Here is a 17132-nt window from a genome sequence, read left to right on the forward strand (position 1 = left end):
AGAACGTAGTGGCAACTGTCAGTGGCTCGGTCTCTCAAGATCGAGATCTCTGTTAACAAGGTCCCTCTTGTCATTTAACGATCATGAGATCTCAATGGATTCGAGCTTTTCTGTTACTAATGGTGATTCAATTGCACTGTGAAACTCTGCTAGCCGCAAGAGGCGCACTCCAATCTCCAATATCACAAACAAAGCATAAGAAACATTTGGATGACGCGGCCGACGTAGACAGTTTGGAACGATACTTGGACCCTAATACGTCACCGTATGTAATCACAGCACCACGACGCAAGCCTCAAACATCGAGTAATTCGCATAAACGTCAATTACACTCGAATGACGTGTCCGATCTGGATAACTCAGGCCAATATGAGGACTCTTTTTCATTATCAAAAGAAAAGTATAAGAAACATTTGGATGACGCGGCCGATCTGAACACTTTGAGACATCATACGGATTCGTCACCGTACGTAATAACAGTGCCAAATCGCAAGCCTCAAACACCAAGCAAATCACATAGTCGTCAGGTACATTCAAATGACGCGGCCGATCAGAACAGTTTCAGACGTAATGCGGATCCGTCACCGTATGTGATAACAGTGCCAAATCGCAAGCCTCAAACATCAAGCAAATCACGTAGACGTCAAGTACATTCAGATGACGCGGCCGATCATGATAGTTTAGGACTACATGCAAATCCTGTTTCGTCACCGTACGTAATAACAGTTCCGAATCATAAGCCCCAAACATTATCAAGTAAACCGCATAAACACCAAGTACATTTGGATGGCGCGGTCGATCTGGACAGTTCGGGACTATATGCGGATCATATTCCATCACGGTACATAATAACAGCACCAAATCATAAGCCCCATATACCGTCAAGCAATTCGCATGGACACCAAGTACATTCGGTTGACGCGGCCAATCTGGACAATTCAAGGCGATATATAATCACAGCTCCGAATCGCACCCCTCAGTCAAAGCGGAGGATGTACCATTCGAATGTACCAGTCGAATATTCAAATAACGTACGAGAAGAATATTCGGACGACGCACCGGTTCAATATTCGGATGCAATGCTTTCCTCTACCTATGTGGACTCCGTGCAGCCAGCCCGAAGATCGAATACTCTGCTAAAACTCACAAACGTCGGTATTAAGGGTTTAAATGCTATACCAAAAATTTTGTTAGACGACGATGATGATAAACCAAAACGTTCTTATCACGAGGAAGTTGAAACAATTATCAAATGTCCTCAAGGGACAGAGTTAGTGGGCGATCATTGTAAAGTAATTCTCGATCATCTTGATAATAGCGAAGGCGTCGAAATAAAAAAAATTGTAACAAAATCTGACGATGTTTATATGGACGATTATTAGAGTATTTATAATATATATTATATAAATGAAATACGCTGTATATATAGGAGAAGGGCAATCACGATAAAGCCATCAAGAATTGTTCAACTGGAAAATTAACTGTAGAGACATTGATATTATCTAATTATAGAAGTAATTAACTGATAATAAATTAGCCAAGTTAATTGTGTTACATATTAATATGTTATATTTTTTTAAATATATTATATATCAATATGTAACAACGTTGGTAATTATTGTGCAGATTAAACGTTAATTTTTCTTGTATTTCATCCTGTAATAAAAAATTATATTATTACTTTTGAACCTATATGTTTCTTTAATATTACTAAAATTAAAATTATATTTTAAAATTTTATTATTGTCAAGCTTATTTAAAAATTAGAATATTTAATGACGAAAACAGATTGGAAAACTGAGGAAAATTTTTTAGAAGATTAATTTATTATATTTAGATACTATATTACATTTTTTGTTAAAAAGATTAATGCAGACAATTTATCCACAAAACAAATACTGCATAAGTTTCATACTTAATATTCTGGCAAATAAATAAGAAGCTTTTTTATATGCGAGATTACTTTTTTATTTAAAATATAAAATAGTAATTTAGCAATAGAAATTATCTTTATTTAATAATCCAGATTCCACAAATTTTTTTTGTCTAATATTAAAATTGCTTAGTTCCCGCATTACTCCGTTTACGCGACACTCCATACATGACAAATTCCGAATACGAAGTATCATTTCGAGATTAACCTGTACTCGTAAACGTATATGCAGGCTTACAAATTGCGCCGTTCTGTAAATTGCTTCACGAAACACGTCTTTCGCACCATTATAGGATTTGCGGCTGAATTATAGAGGCAGGCTTCCGCATGGTAGAGGCCGACGAAAGCCGACGATATCTGCGAACTAAACTGCCGAAAGGCGACTTCATTGCAGTGGCGAGAGCTGCTGAAGCCAGAATCGTAATTGGGATCGTCGGACTACTCGTCACGGCTCAGTGATTGTCGTTAGATGAAAAAAATTTTTATAAAAACGGAGCTTCTCGTAAAGTTGTTCGATTGAACTTTTATTTTCTCGACTTCTAGATACTTCCGCTTTCTCCCTTCCTTTCTTTTTCTCGTCTTCAGATAAATAACACGTGTAATGTACTTCGATCCTTTATTCTATTACGGATATTCTCTAACACGCAAAATGTAACTTTAAAAGTTATTAAATTAAAGCGATATTAATTTAATTGTTACTACGTTACAAATAGTTTTCTTATCAGGAAGCTTTTAAACGAATCGTTAAACAAGCATTTAAGATTTAAATTTTCTTATTGTACTTTGCGTTTAATCTTTGTAATGAATCTTGTAATGTAGATAGGATATTGCACTTAAAAAGTGTTTATAATAATCATAATTTTTTTTTCTATTTGTTTAAGATACCGAAATGGACGCCGAGGCAGCGTTGCTGGAAAACTCGCCGACTTTGTCGACGATCTCGTCGGATTCTACGGATGCGACGTACTCGCCCGGACCCGGTTCGCCCTATTCCCCGGAATCGCCAATCATCGTCACATCCTCCTATAAAAAAAAACGTGACGATGAAGTCACGCCCAGACCAACGCCCAGATATCCACTGCCATCCAGGAAGCCGAGCTTCCGGATACGACCGCCCTACCTCATGATCTGCATCAGTATCATCGAGGTGAGTTATAAATGCTGATTACGAAATACCGTGACAATTACTTACTTGGAACACTGTTACAATTGTAATAATATCTTAAATAAAAGAGCAATTATCTTTCTAAAATCTACGAAAGAAATAATTAAAAATGATAACAAGTGTAATTTTTTCTTTGGCATACTATTATTAATAAGACATTTGTGATAGTCTTGCGATTATTTTTAATATTAGATATTATTTAAAGATAAATACTAGGAGATATATTTGCACAAAATGCAGTAATTAAATCAAAATATTTAGTTATGATTTTATTATGATATTTTTTTAAAATCATCACTTAATAGCAGTAATAATTCATAAAAATTGTAATAATTTATAAAAATTGTTATATCTCTTCTTCGCGCGCTTTTCATTATTTTCCGTCATGTTTTTTATATTTGTTTTTTATTATACTCAACTAAATGCTGCTCCATCTGGATAAAATTCTCTCGTCGTAAAATGCGGAACATACTGCAGGTATTCCAATGAATGTAAGCGAAGTAGAAAGGAACGGTTGTAAAACGCTATGCGTAAGCTCCAAGATTTCTCATTAACAGAACCAGCGTGTCGTGTTCAGTTCTCGAGAGCAAGCAAGGGCGAGCGAAAAGCGCGGTGGGATTCCTTTCCAATTATACGCGCGAACTCGCCGGAGAATACTCGAACGATATTCCGAGATACCTGATGACGAAAACTTCAAAAAAAAAAAGTGGAAACTCTTTATGGCTCTTTTTCGCTCGATAATAATCTCGAGAACTTCGTCTCGCGCTTTAGTCGGAAAATGAATAAGCAGCGAGGGGTACGCGTAATAAAAATTCGCGAATTTAAAACCGCGAAGTTACGCCGCAATTTCTTACTCGTTTACCACGGAGCACGACGAAAGTTAATCACTTAGCCGCGCTTTCTTTTAACTCGTTGTACGAGTCGCCGCAGAGCGAGATCAAAGTAAATGCTCGCCGCAGATGTTTAACAGTCCAAGTTCATTGTGCAAAAGACGATAAAAAGCATGAAGAGATATGAGGCAATTAAGTATATGAAAATTAAGTATAAATACATTCGTCATATTTACGCAATCTTATGAAAAGTTTACACAGTTTAGAATTTATTATACTTTATAAATACGAATTTTATATCTATATATAGGTACACATGTCATCTTTAATTCTAATTATTATTGTTAAACCAGTTACATGTTTTGCAATTATTTTTATTATTATAACGAAAACTTATTTAATTCTTTCATAAAAATTATAATTTTAAAAATAGTATCCTTTAGGTTAATAATAATTAATTAGGATCGCTAAACGCGTAATTACGTAGATGTTATTTGAAAAAGTAAGTTTAAAATAGCAGTTTCTAAATCAACGTACTGCTTTGAAAAAATCGTCAAGCTTGAATTTTAGTGTACAAAATTGATTCTCATTTATAACTTCTCGATGAAAGATCTAGAGAAAGTTAGATTTGCATTTGGTATTATAACCGTTATTAAATATATTAAAAGAGATATATATTTAATATATTTATTCACAGTAAAAAGATAAAAGATGGTACAAAGTGTAAGAAAAAAGAAAATAGACATACAGTGAATCACAAAAGTATTCGTATACTATTGAGGAAAAGCGTGCGTGAAAATGAATGAAAAAATCAAATCTTTTTTTATAAAAAAAAAAAAATATTTTTTCTCCACATATATTTTAAGATATATGAGATTGGATGTTTAAGTTGAAAAAAAGAGGTTGAACATATAGATCTTGTTTTCTAATTATGTCATATTATTAAATTCTATTTTTTATCTTACTCCGATAAAAGTTTATGTAAAAGGGGAAGAGGAGAATACTTAAACTATACACTCTCTTATAAATTAAATTGCACACACTGTAAACTATAAAATAATAATAAAAATAATTAAATGTTGATAAAAACGATAGTTCATATAAATAATGAAAATGTTAAGGAAAACCAAAACTTAGTTTCCTTAGATCAAGAGTTAAGGATCAAGAATTATAAAATAATATTTTTGTGATTTACCGTGCTTAAAAGAGAATTTAGTGTAGCTTTGTATTGTAATATAAAATAAAATTATGACTATTAGATTAAAGTGTGTATACGATGGAAAAAATTAGTTACATTAGCGAAGAAATTTTGCATACACGTGCGTGGCAAAAAAAAATGTTAAAAATATTAAATGTTAACTAAATGATCGTAAAATGAAAAGCGTACCGTGAAAAGGCGATTTTTAAAGTGGCTCAGTGAGCGATCTAGAGAGAAAGAGATAGAATATTAACGCGCTCTCGAGCTTAATGAAACGCTCAAAAAGTAGCGTTGTGCTACTCGAAAAAAGTTGATATTTCCATGGCATATAATAATGTCCGAACCTGGGCATTTTACGGTCGGAAAAATTACCTGCGAACGGAGAAATGCTCGCTAAAGTGTATAAACCTAAAGCCGCGGAATTAAAGGCGCCAATAATTCACGGCCGCAGTCCGTGAATTTCAACTTTATCGCGGCAGTATTGTCTGGTGAAAACTCGTTGTTGCAAGTGGGAGATAATTTGTAATATATGGGACAACGCGTATAAACACACGCCTGAGAATGCGCGGTACGCTTCGTGTACTAAGGGTGCGGAAGCGGAGAACATCGGCGGCGTTTTGGACGATAAAAAGAAACGAGCCGTTATATTTATCGCTCCGGTGCGTATCGCTCCCGCAAATCGTTCCTCGAAATTTAAGGAACTTTACATTCGAACGGAGAAACACAGCAGAATGCGTATAAGGGCAAGAAGCGGAATATGATACGGCCATTTCGTTTCTGATCTTATAGCAAGATCTGATGTGTGGCGGGATCTTAAAATAGATATAACTTATAAAATAAAATTATGTTTACGAATAGAGAAAATTTTATGTGCAGTGTATATGCGCATTCCGATGATGGAAAGAAAAATACTTAAATATTTCTGTGTATCTAAAATGTTTACTACGCTTTTTCAAAGAAATCGACAATTTTTTATTCTTAATTTAGAGTAATTCTTATTCTACTTTGTTGCCAGAAAAATTTAGTATTAAATAATATATAATTATATGATTGCATAATTATTGATTAATAATACGGAATTACACGGTAGAACGATAGCTGTTGGGAGTATCATACTCAGCTTCTGATTCTATAATGATGTGGTAGAGCGTTAATTTGTGCTTCAAATGCATAAACTTAAAACTACAAAGTTAAATGCATTTCTAATTCGCGGAGAAACTCCGTTTCTGCCTTTAACATGGCAATGCCACCATGCATTGTTAAAAGAGGATGGCATGAAGTAGAACGAAAATCGAGGGTGTTAACGTGCAACGACCTCCAAGTGAGAGGAGGAATGAGGAAGAGAGCGATATCCACCTTTGAAACGTTCTCCAGATCACCGGAAATAGATGTTCCGGGTCGCGATTAACGCGATAAGCGGTATGAACGGTGCCCGTATAATGTTGAATTTTGGACTTATCAGATCAAAATAAAAAAGCTTGAGGAAATTATTCTTTAGAAAGAAAAACAGGTCATGAAACATATTGCACTTTATTCTTGAAATATTAATATAAATATACTCGAAATACATAAAATAAACGAAAAATTAGATCAATATATTACTAGAAATATTATATTACAGTTGTAGCACGAAATACGACACTATACATACGTATAATCCGTAGTCCACGACGAAATCAAAGAGTGACATGTAAAAATAAATGGATTTAAATATAAATCAACTCTTTTGTGTAATGAAAATTATAAAAATATAGTAATCCTTGACATGCTCATATCCTGTAGAAATTAATTGTCTCCAGGGTTTTCTATTTCTGAATGATTTGCGTTTCTGCTTTGATATTTCCCAAGAATACATGCAATGAAGCATAATTGTTGCATGTACAGAATGTCACATAATAAATCAAATTTTAATAATAGGTTCTCTGATAGATTCAATTAATTAAACTTGGAATAAAAGTGTTCTTAAAATATAGTTCACTCTTGAAATAATTAACTCAGCTATATGATTTAATTCTACTTTCCTACTTGAAGTTTAATTCGAAACAAGTTTTTTATTTTTAATAGTATTTTATTTTACAATTTTATATTAAATTGTTAATATCTTTGCTATCTCGACACTTTTGTTAAGAATAAAAACTCCATTGAGTTTTTTGGATTGATCATGTAATCTGTCATTATTACTTAATTTGTATTTTGACTCAACTGTTTTTATTTCGACACAATTTGCACAAGAACAATGTAAAACATGATTTGATATAGAATCATCAAATTATTATAAGATAAGCACGGACGCCGTTAGCAGGAGGACGAGGGAGACGCGTCCCTCAATATATACGCAAATATATGATAATTTCGAATAAATTAAAGTAATGTTTATATTCTCTCTCTTTCTTTCTCTATTTTGTTCGTTCTTTCTTTCTGTTTCCTTTTCAAAATAAATAATCAGATTCCATGGTGATGAAATTTTAAATTGTATTCCTTTTATGTTTTATTTATGCATTTATTTATTTATATCTTTTTAGTTTCCAGAGTCCCCAAATTTATAGCTAACGGCGCCAGTGAGGTAAAGGTATATTCATCGTGATATCTTGGATTCATGCGATTCTATATAACAAAGTCCTCTTTACGTTTAACTTTAAGCGATACAAATCTCTCGCTTGTGGAAGGTATTGAGGTTTAACTTGGAACCTGTCTCTCGCGTTCCGTCACTTTACTATACTCTTTGAGTAGACGATAGCTGAAACTCGTAAAACGTTTTCTGTGATTTACGGTACCGTCTTCTGGTAGATAATAGCAATCATTTTAGATAGTATCACGTTGAGCAGTAAATTCAGTTTTAGATTTTTTAGTGAATTGTTGATATCGTTTTAATCGCAAATTATACTATTTGAAAAGAAAATATTGAAAAAAGAGATAAAAAAGATTACACACAGATTGCACATTATTTTTTTACGTAATTGAGTCTTGAATTTTTTTTTACAAATCTTGTGATCTTTGAAATTTCTTCAACTTGATAAATAATTAAACGCAAGAAATATAAAATTCTTTACATACGTAATATATTTTAGAACAAAAATTTATGTATGTGTGAATACCTACAAGAGTAAAGTTTTGATTTAATTTTCCTTTTTATTCTGAATGTTATGACGAAGAGGAAGGCACATTTCACTCAGATTTTGTTTGTATCATGAGTGGAGTCGTAAAATCGCGAGTTCCATGTGCTAGACAAATTTCGTCGCGCGATATATTTCGACATACCATGAATATCGATATTGCACCGCATTACGCGAATATTACACGATATTACGTTCTTCTTTTCTCACGCCTTAGGAAAATGAAATTCCTACGTTGTATAGGGTGCAGACGCCTCTAATAATTACGAACTACCAACCGGAGCTCTGTATGCGCATTTACATACAAACACGCACATACACATACATATACACCAATTATCCGGGTTGCTGCAAACATTTGCTTAGAATTCAGAATTAGAGCCACAGTATTGGACGAAATCACTGACTGTGATCGCGACGGGCTGGCACATGGCGCCGCGCTTGACAGTAACCGTCCGGATGTTCGCTCTCGCTCAAATAATTCTCTTTCATTGTCATTTGTAAGATGGAATGAGAGATAATCAAGATCTTTAGACAACTAGAATAATGCAGCAATCAATTCAATGTAAAAATGAATAGTTATTATTTCTTTAAAACTTTATTAATAATTGCTATTTAAATATCCCTGTAAAATATGTTATATATGTTTATTTTATTACTATTCTATATATATATTCGTTATATTACTATTCTATATATATATATATATATATATATATGTTTTTTTTATTACTATTCTATATATATATTCGTGTTTAATATATCTTAGAAAGTAAAAAAAAATTTTTAATATATACTTTATGTGATTTACTTTGTAAAAATCGAGCGAGAAATAAATATATATTTAAGTGACGGTGTGTTAATTTTCAGATTCATACTTATTGCTTGCGAGTGAAATATCGTAAAAATAAATCGCGTAAATTTCAGAATTAACAATCTCATACAGCTGAATTCCATTTTCGCGATACCAAACGACGAGGTCAATCTCATTCAGTTCTGCGGCGGACACGTCGTCGAATTGAAATATAAGTAATCGTGGGACGACGGAGTGTATACGTGTGACATGAGACGATCATTTGTTGCAAAGTGAACACTGGATTTTAACATCCGGGAGATACTGTCCAAGGTGGAGGACATAAAAGCGCATTAAGCACGAACAGGGGCACCAAAACCTAGACGGGCTCGTAAAAACCGGGACATCAGAATAGATAGCCGGAGAGGTATCAAGCTCTCCCGAAAGAGTGGCGCACCTGCTGACACATGTGATTTACTGGCGAGAATGTTTGCACGCGTGCACTCCGCTGTGGTGCGCAAAAAAAAAGCAAGCAACAATCGTTAAGGCATTATTTTTAAAGACTTCTGTGCGCGCGCGCGCGCGCTCTGCGTCGAATCCATATACATGCCGCTCTTTATTACGGTTACGATAAATTCCGAGCGTAATCGGATGAGCAAGTTATTAAACGCGCTGATAAATTGCTCGCGGACTACGTCCGTGACATAAATATTTTGCTGACTGTGCGATTAATATTGAACGAAATGCCCGATATCGTTACTATGTGCATATGGAGCCTGCTTTAATAGGCTTCCTGGATCTTCGTAAATCATTGTGATCGATAATGCGATTGATCGTTATTTGGTACTCAATTGCAAGGCGTTATGCGATATTGGATTATTCGTTATTGTACAGTTTATCATGGATTATGATGTATCGCGCGATATGTGAATTATGCGTTCAAGCTGTCTTTTAGACGAATTAAATTGTAAACTTGACAAATAAATGAATTTAATAAATTGTAAAGTTTTAAATTAATTTTATATACGTTACAAAATTAAATAAAATTTATTTGTAGTTCAAATTTTAGAAAAATTTGCCATTCAAACGTACTCGAGTATGTCAATTAACTCGAAATGTACTTCTATTATACATATAACATATAGAGATATAAATTTTTTGAAATATAGTATCTTTTTTATTAAAAATAAAAAAGTATAGTTATCGATACTTGTCTAGAAGTACGTTATGTGCATAGATTTAAGCGAAGAGCGCTATGTGGTCCATTAATTCACAGGCACACAAAAAATAAAAAGTGTCTTGGCCAAGACACTACACTAGTGTATTCCCATGTATTTTGACCCGCTGAATCCGAATCCGAAGTCAGAATTGTCAGATTGGCTCTCAGTTCCGAGCAAACCTCAAAAAAAGTGTTCGTTTCGTTGAGTTTTGAGGTTTGCTCGGAACTGAGAGCCAATCTGACAATTCTGACTTGTAGTGTCTCGGCCAAGACACTTTTTATTTTTTGTGTGCCTGTGTTATTTTAGGCTTGATGTCACTTTATCTTATCTACAAAGACAAGGATTTTTTTCATACTTTTATGTAAGGTTCGGCGATAAAAACGCGTGGAACACGTTTTCTATCTCAACAAATCGCTTCTGGGAAAGCTAAGTATCGTTACGGAAATAGCTGGCGTACCAGCAGAATCTGAAATAGCACTTCATTCACGTGCTCGTGTATCTTTATTTAGCTTCTAAGATAAAATAGAAAATCCTGGATTTACTAAGCCACCGTTCTCTTCTTTAGGGAATATAAGAAATTATTTTTTGTGGAAAACATTTTGAGTCAAAATAATTAAATTTCAAACGTTTCTTATCGTTTCTTATATTGCTAAAACGAATGTAACATGATTAATAAAACGCAAATAAACAATTTGGAATAATAAGAATTATTGAATAATAATTCAACTATATTATAATATCGATAAAAATAGAAATAATAAAATAAATATTACATAGGTATATATATAATTTATTAGATATATAAAATTGTTTAAAATTTTATTTTATATACTATGTATATTATATAATAAAAAAGCGTATAAAATATAATTTGATGTATTCAACAATTCAGTATTATACGCATACATATTTAATAGAGACATTGGCAATTGTAATTAATTTTATCTCTAACAGCGACATGTAATTATCTCCGTGCTCTTGAATATATATGCCGTATTCTTCTCTGAATAATATTCCCGCGGCAAAGGCAAGCACATTAAACGTGCTTTCTCTAGATAACCGTCCACTGCCTGGGAGACGAAGCGACGTTGCGGAGATGGCTGGTCTACGATCCCCGTCAGAGGGTGCAGGGCTGGAGGTTTGCCTCCTACATGTTGCTTCACTCGAACGCACTTCACCTCGCACTCAACGTGGTCATTCAGCTGGTCCTGGCTACTCCACTCGAGGTGAGCCAATCAACTAAATTGCGAGGATGTCGTTCAGCGCGTCAAGACACCGCGCGTTTAAGAGAAAGAGGCTCCTCCCTTTCGACGGCGATCCTTTTTGCTCACGATTACATCAGATAACATTCCCATATCGTCGAATTAAAGTACTTTTTGCTTTGCTTTTTGTTACACCGTAACGGAAATTGAGAACGAGAATAATGAGAATAAGCACGACATTGCACAAAATGTTGAGATAGCATTTCCTTTGAAACGAAATGTTTTCAGGAATACTGTACGACATCGATTTGCAACTACATTTATTATTTTTTATCTTTTTATACAATACATAAATAAAAAGATCGTCGCGGTTAAATAAAATTTTCAGCTAGAATCCTTATTATTCTGCAGCACTAGGATTGGTTCATTAGATCCGACGTAACAAGTTTTATTTATGAGAAATACGTAGCAACGATCGTAACTCTGCATGTGCGGAATTGCAGACGGGAACACGGAAAGCTCATTGTTGCAGGTGGAGCAAGGACGAATAGGAGTGGCGACAATCTACCTGGGCGGCGGAGTCTGCGGCGCTCTGGGAGCGTCGCTTCTGCAACCTAGTCTTTACCTGGTCGGCGCTTCGGCAGGTGTTTACGCGCTGCTTACGAGTCATCTCGCTCACCTCTACCTGGTAAGCGAGAGAAAAAAGTTTCTCAATCTCTAAGAGCGGAGTTCAGACGACGTAAACCGACCCCTCGACGACCCCTCGCTCCTTGAATGTCCCGCGCAGCGTTGCGTGTCGCAGCAGCAAAAAAGAATGAAGGAAAAAAAATAAGGAAGACTATACAAAAGATGCTGCACTAAAACGCGCTGTTGAGAGTCGCGCAGGAATGTTTCCGCTCGAGATACCCTCGCGAAAGAATCTTATTTAGCTTGAGTAACGGACTCTCCTCGCGGCAAGTGGCGATAATAAATAATCCTTGAGAATCAGACATCAATTATCAATATCGTATTAGGGGTAAACAGAGTACAGTTGTTGGACACTCTACAATGATTGACCACATCTTAAAAAATTAAAGATTATAAAAAAATACTATTAAAATGTTTTTAATTATAAATACAAAAATAATTAATACACTTTTAAAGGAAGCACTTTTAAACATTTTAATAGTATTTCTTTACAATCTTTAATTTTTTGACCTTAGAACACCAGGCCATGGGTGTAGCACACCCATGTTTGTTTTAAAAATGCCTGCTTTTTTACAATAAAGTGGAAGTTAGGGAATCAAAGTAATAAGGTAAATAAACTTTTGTTCTCTCTCTGCGATTCCCCATGCTTTGCAGCCTCATCTGCCGTTTAATAGACGTATATGGCTACTAAACGGCAATATTAGAGGTGCTAAACACAGTGTGGTGCTCTTAGGGTTAAGATGTGGCCAATCATTTTAGAGTGGTCAACAATTGTACTGTTTACCCCTATCTTTATATGATTGAATATATTTCTTCAATCATATTAATTTCTTATATATTACGATATACAAGCTCTAATTTTTTTTATTGATTCAGTTAAATGCACAGATTTGATTTCTCCGTGATTTAACGCGTAATCGAGTCTTTTCGTTTGCACGTCCTGACTCTCCGTGGCGGAAAAGTCGATCGCGCACCACCGTTTTGTTTCTCGTTCGTTGCAGTGTCACGGCGAGCTGCGCTACGCCGGCTGGCGTCTCGGGGCCGTCTTGCTGCTGGCCGGCGCGGACGTCGCGTCGCTGCCCATCCCGGCTCTGCTAGGATGCGGCCGGGTCGGCTGGGCGGCGCACGTCGCGGGCGCGCTGGCGGGCCCGCTTCTGGGCCTGGCCGTGTTCCCGAATCAGAGCAAGAAGGACGCCCGGGGCCGCAGGTTCGTGCGGTACGTGCGGCTGCTGTCGGCCGTGAGCGTGATGCTGCTGATCGTCGGCGCCATCCTCGGCAACGTCTACCTGATCGCCCTGCCGCAGCTCAGGAAGCCGTCCTGACAGAGGATCGAGATGCTCGTCAAGCTCTGCAGGCGGTCCTTCCTGATCGTGAAGATCCGGGAGGCCGCCGAGAGCGTGTTCGAGTAGGCCCGTGCGGGCTCCGCGCGGGATCCGCGCGATCGATCGCGTAACTGCCGGTGGACCTTTCCACTCCTTACCTCTCAGATCTCACGTGAATCTCGTGCAATCCAATCTCCATCATCTATTAGACACGAAAAAAATCAGGCTGAAACGACGCGCGATCGTGACTCTAGGTAATCCCCGTGAAAATACGTTCACGTTTCATTCCAGAGGGGAAGATCGTGTGATCGGTATACTGATTGTGAGGCGTTTGTGAAGGAACTTGAGCGAGCATTGCGCTCGGTGAGTCGGTAGGAGGAAAACACCGAGGATTCGCGAATGTTCGTCGAATATTGGTTCGTGCTACTCGCTGCCATTAGAATTTCTAGAATCTCGACGACTCGTTAGACGAAATATGCGGTAGAATCGTGCAAGTACTCGAAGGCGACTCTGCGCGCCCGATACTTTGATAAATTTGATATTACGAACATTGGTGAACGTTGTGACTTTTTCTACGGAGATAAGATGTTTAAAACTGCCGACTACCACCCTGCCGATAGAATCGGATTGTACATGTAACCATTTAACAATTCTGATTTCTCGTTATATCGATCTCGGCGAATAAGATGAATTACGAAAGTGTGAAATGTGTGTAGTACAATAAAGGTAAGAAAAAATTTTCCCGTAAAAAAAAAAAAACAATGTGTGAGGTTGAAGCGACAATGCGTTGACGGTGCGATGTAAATCAGTCCAGCAGTGGCAAATGATTATTGTAGAATGTGAAAAGTAATTTATTTAAATAAACGCGCAGAAAGATATTGTTATGGTTCGCGTGGTAAAAACCGCAATTTCGAGTACGTTAAAGCTAGCACGTCGCAATGTTGAAGATAATGGGATGATACCTTCATTCTTTCAATTATTCATATTAACAATTTAGCGTGTACGAGATGTGTAAGATGATGTATAAAATAAAAGCGATCATATTACTACCGTAAATGTGTTACGATATAACGAAAATTTTAATAATGGCAAGATAAATGTATCGATCGTTAATAAAGCAAAGTTTAAACAATGTGCGACTGATCTCGAGCTGCGAAAGCATATAAATTCTCCGTACAAACTAATTCGGTGTTGTAGAAATAACATCCTAATCCCGAGTCATCTTTCGACGTTATCATATAGAGCGAGAAGGTAACGAAATAATTACGGAATCCAAATTGAATTCCTCTTCACGTTAAGCCAGAGTCCTGCCATGTTTTCCGATAAGTGTGCAAGAGATCTTTTATAGCGTAATTATATAGCGCAAAGATAATCGCATTTCTATTTACAAAGCTGTAAGACTTGCGAGAAATATTTATAGCGTAGCGTAGCGTCTTTACTCACGATATGCGGTATTTGTTAAGAGAGTTCGTGTGCGTATACATCAATTTTCGATCCGGCTTGTTGTTTCTCTCTGCTTCAATTTATCATAGCTAACGATCGACGCGACGCGACGCGTCGAACGGTAACATAAATTATCGTTATTACAACTTGAATTAACAGCTCGGTTAAACTTATGCTCATCAGAATTCTCTAATAAACAATTAGACGAAGGTAAGGAGCTTGAAATGACGATTGTAGTTCGCTTCACAAAATGTCTAAGCGATTTAACCGATAGCTTCTATATACTTAATTTGAATATATCCCTAGTCACTTTTAAAGTTTGTTAATATCTGAGAAGCCGTTAAGAAAATTCCATTTCGCGGTGACGCGCGGGCAGAGAAATATTAGTGCCGAAATAAATTAATAATCGTGCGTAACGCGCAAGCATGTAACGATATATAGAGCATAATGCCGTATGTGAGACAAAGTAATGTGTTCTCCCGGACAGTTAATCGTATATCGTATACTCGTATACCTACTTGTTTATTAATGTTACATGAGACGAACTGGCTGTGATTATGTTAGTGTTATCGTCGACATGATTACACATTACTAAATCTTGTAAATATAAATTATTAAATATAAATATATGATTACACACAACATACACACGTACTATGATTTCGCCGCGAGTACACGACGCGAGAGCCCCCGTTAGCTTCATTATATATCGAAACAATCGATTGCCTGCAATAAAATTTGAGCGTATCGTATGACGTTTTACAAACTGGCGCAATTCGCAATCTCGAATCTCCCATATATCGAACTATCCTCCTCTCTGTACTCGCATTATTAACTGTTCCCATTCAATATCCGTCATTATTATTCCGTTATAGAATATCGAGGACGTGATATTTTGAAGATTAGAGTTCATTAGGTTTGCAATTAACTCTTCGCATTAATTTCGATTGAATGGGCCGGCGCCTCTTTTATCGGAGATTCATTTTCCCAAACAATTTCCGCGATGTGATTACATCATTTTAGTATAACATGATGTTGCTTATATTTTGCATTTTATGTGTTAAAATAATTTCCATGAAATTTTTTCGATATTGTTCGATATATTTTTGTCAGAAAAATTTAGAAAAATTGTGTTTTGTTGGATAAATTTGATTAAAAAAGGTAATTGAACAGTTTTTAAAAAATTAATTTTGTCAGAAATATATAAATGCATTATATTCCGCTATTTTTATTAAAGAAAGAGGAATGATAAAAAGAAAACGGAGCGCAAGAAAGCCTAAAGGTATAAGATAATGTAAGAGTTTACTACAATAAATATAATATACATATATGCTACAAGCCTCTGTATGCGGCATTTATGTAAAGCGAAACCTGTCAATTTTTAAACAAATTTAAGTTAATAATATATTATCAAGAAACATAACGGTAGTTTTTTTTTTTTCAAAAAAAGCAAGTTTTTATTATTTACTCAAATTTAATAACATTATTAATATCTTTACTGCGAAAGTTTTATTTATTTATCGATATGTAACTCTAATGGTACTTCTGCCCGATGAATGTACAAGAATATTGAATTGAAGGCTGCGGAAACACCTCGAGGACGTAAACGCTTAAAAAAATATAACGTATATAATAAAATGAAAACACTCAGATTTAATAATACAACGTTTTATAAATCACAACAAAGCATTCTTATAACTCTCGATATAGTATATATCAGTTACAGCAAAATACGGATGCAAATACTTATGTTGTAATGTATATTTATTATTTTTAATTTACTCTTATTTATAACGACGGCGCCGATTCAAAAAATAATGCTCAAAATGATGAATAATATTAATTGAATCGACGTCATGATCTGTAAAATTATTTTAGCATCATTGACAACAACGTACGTTGCTGACTGATCTTGGATCCCGCCTGGATGTATCTATGTATACATATGTAATAGGATTTAACAACGTATTTTAATTAGATTGATTCATTAGATTCCAATTTCAATCAGTGATGCTATTGAGATCGTTATTATAACTTAAGAGCTAACATAAAGTATACCTATTGTTATTCATGTTGCGATATAACATTTACAGAAAATTAGCACAATTATGGAGAAAAACTTCATAAGTCAGTTCTTTCCATGTGAAATAATTTTTCCAATCAGAATTGAATATCGATTTGTGTTCAGAAGAGGAGAAAAGATTATTCAACGTTTAAAGAGGTTCG

At 35.4% G+C, this 17132-nt stretch overlaps 1 protein-coding gene across 7 annotated transcripts in view; it reads left to right on the forward strand.

Moving 5' to 3' along the window:
• The window catches only part of LOC112464982 (protein rhomboid-like), a 194447-nt gene extending 178899 nt beyond the window's left edge, over positions 1–15548 (forward strand). For all 7 annotated transcript variants that reach the window (XM_025032315.1, XM_025032310.1, XM_025032313.1 and 4 more), the window contains 4 exons: positions 2815–3080; positions 11308–11478; positions 11987–12142; positions 13143–15548. In XM_025032315.1, coding sequence (XP_024888083.1) covers positions 2823–3080; positions 11308–11478; positions 11987–12142; positions 13143–13463 — 906 coding nt within the window. In that variant the 5' untranslated portion in view covers positions 2815–2822 and the 3' untranslated portion in view covers positions 13464–15548. The remainder of the gene's footprint in view (positions 1–2814; positions 3081–11307; positions 11479–11986; positions 12143–13142) is intronic.
• The last annotated feature ends 1584 nt before the right edge of the window (positions 15549–17132 follow it).

The sequence above is a fragment of the Temnothorax curvispinosus genome, unplaced genomic scaffold (genome assembly GCF_003070985.1).
Source record: "Temnothorax curvispinosus isolate PA1 unplaced genomic scaffold, ASM307098v1 QBEX01014781.1, whole genome shotgun sequence".
NCBI lineage: Eukaryota > Metazoa > Arthropoda > Insecta > Hymenoptera > Formicidae > Temnothorax > Temnothorax curvispinosus.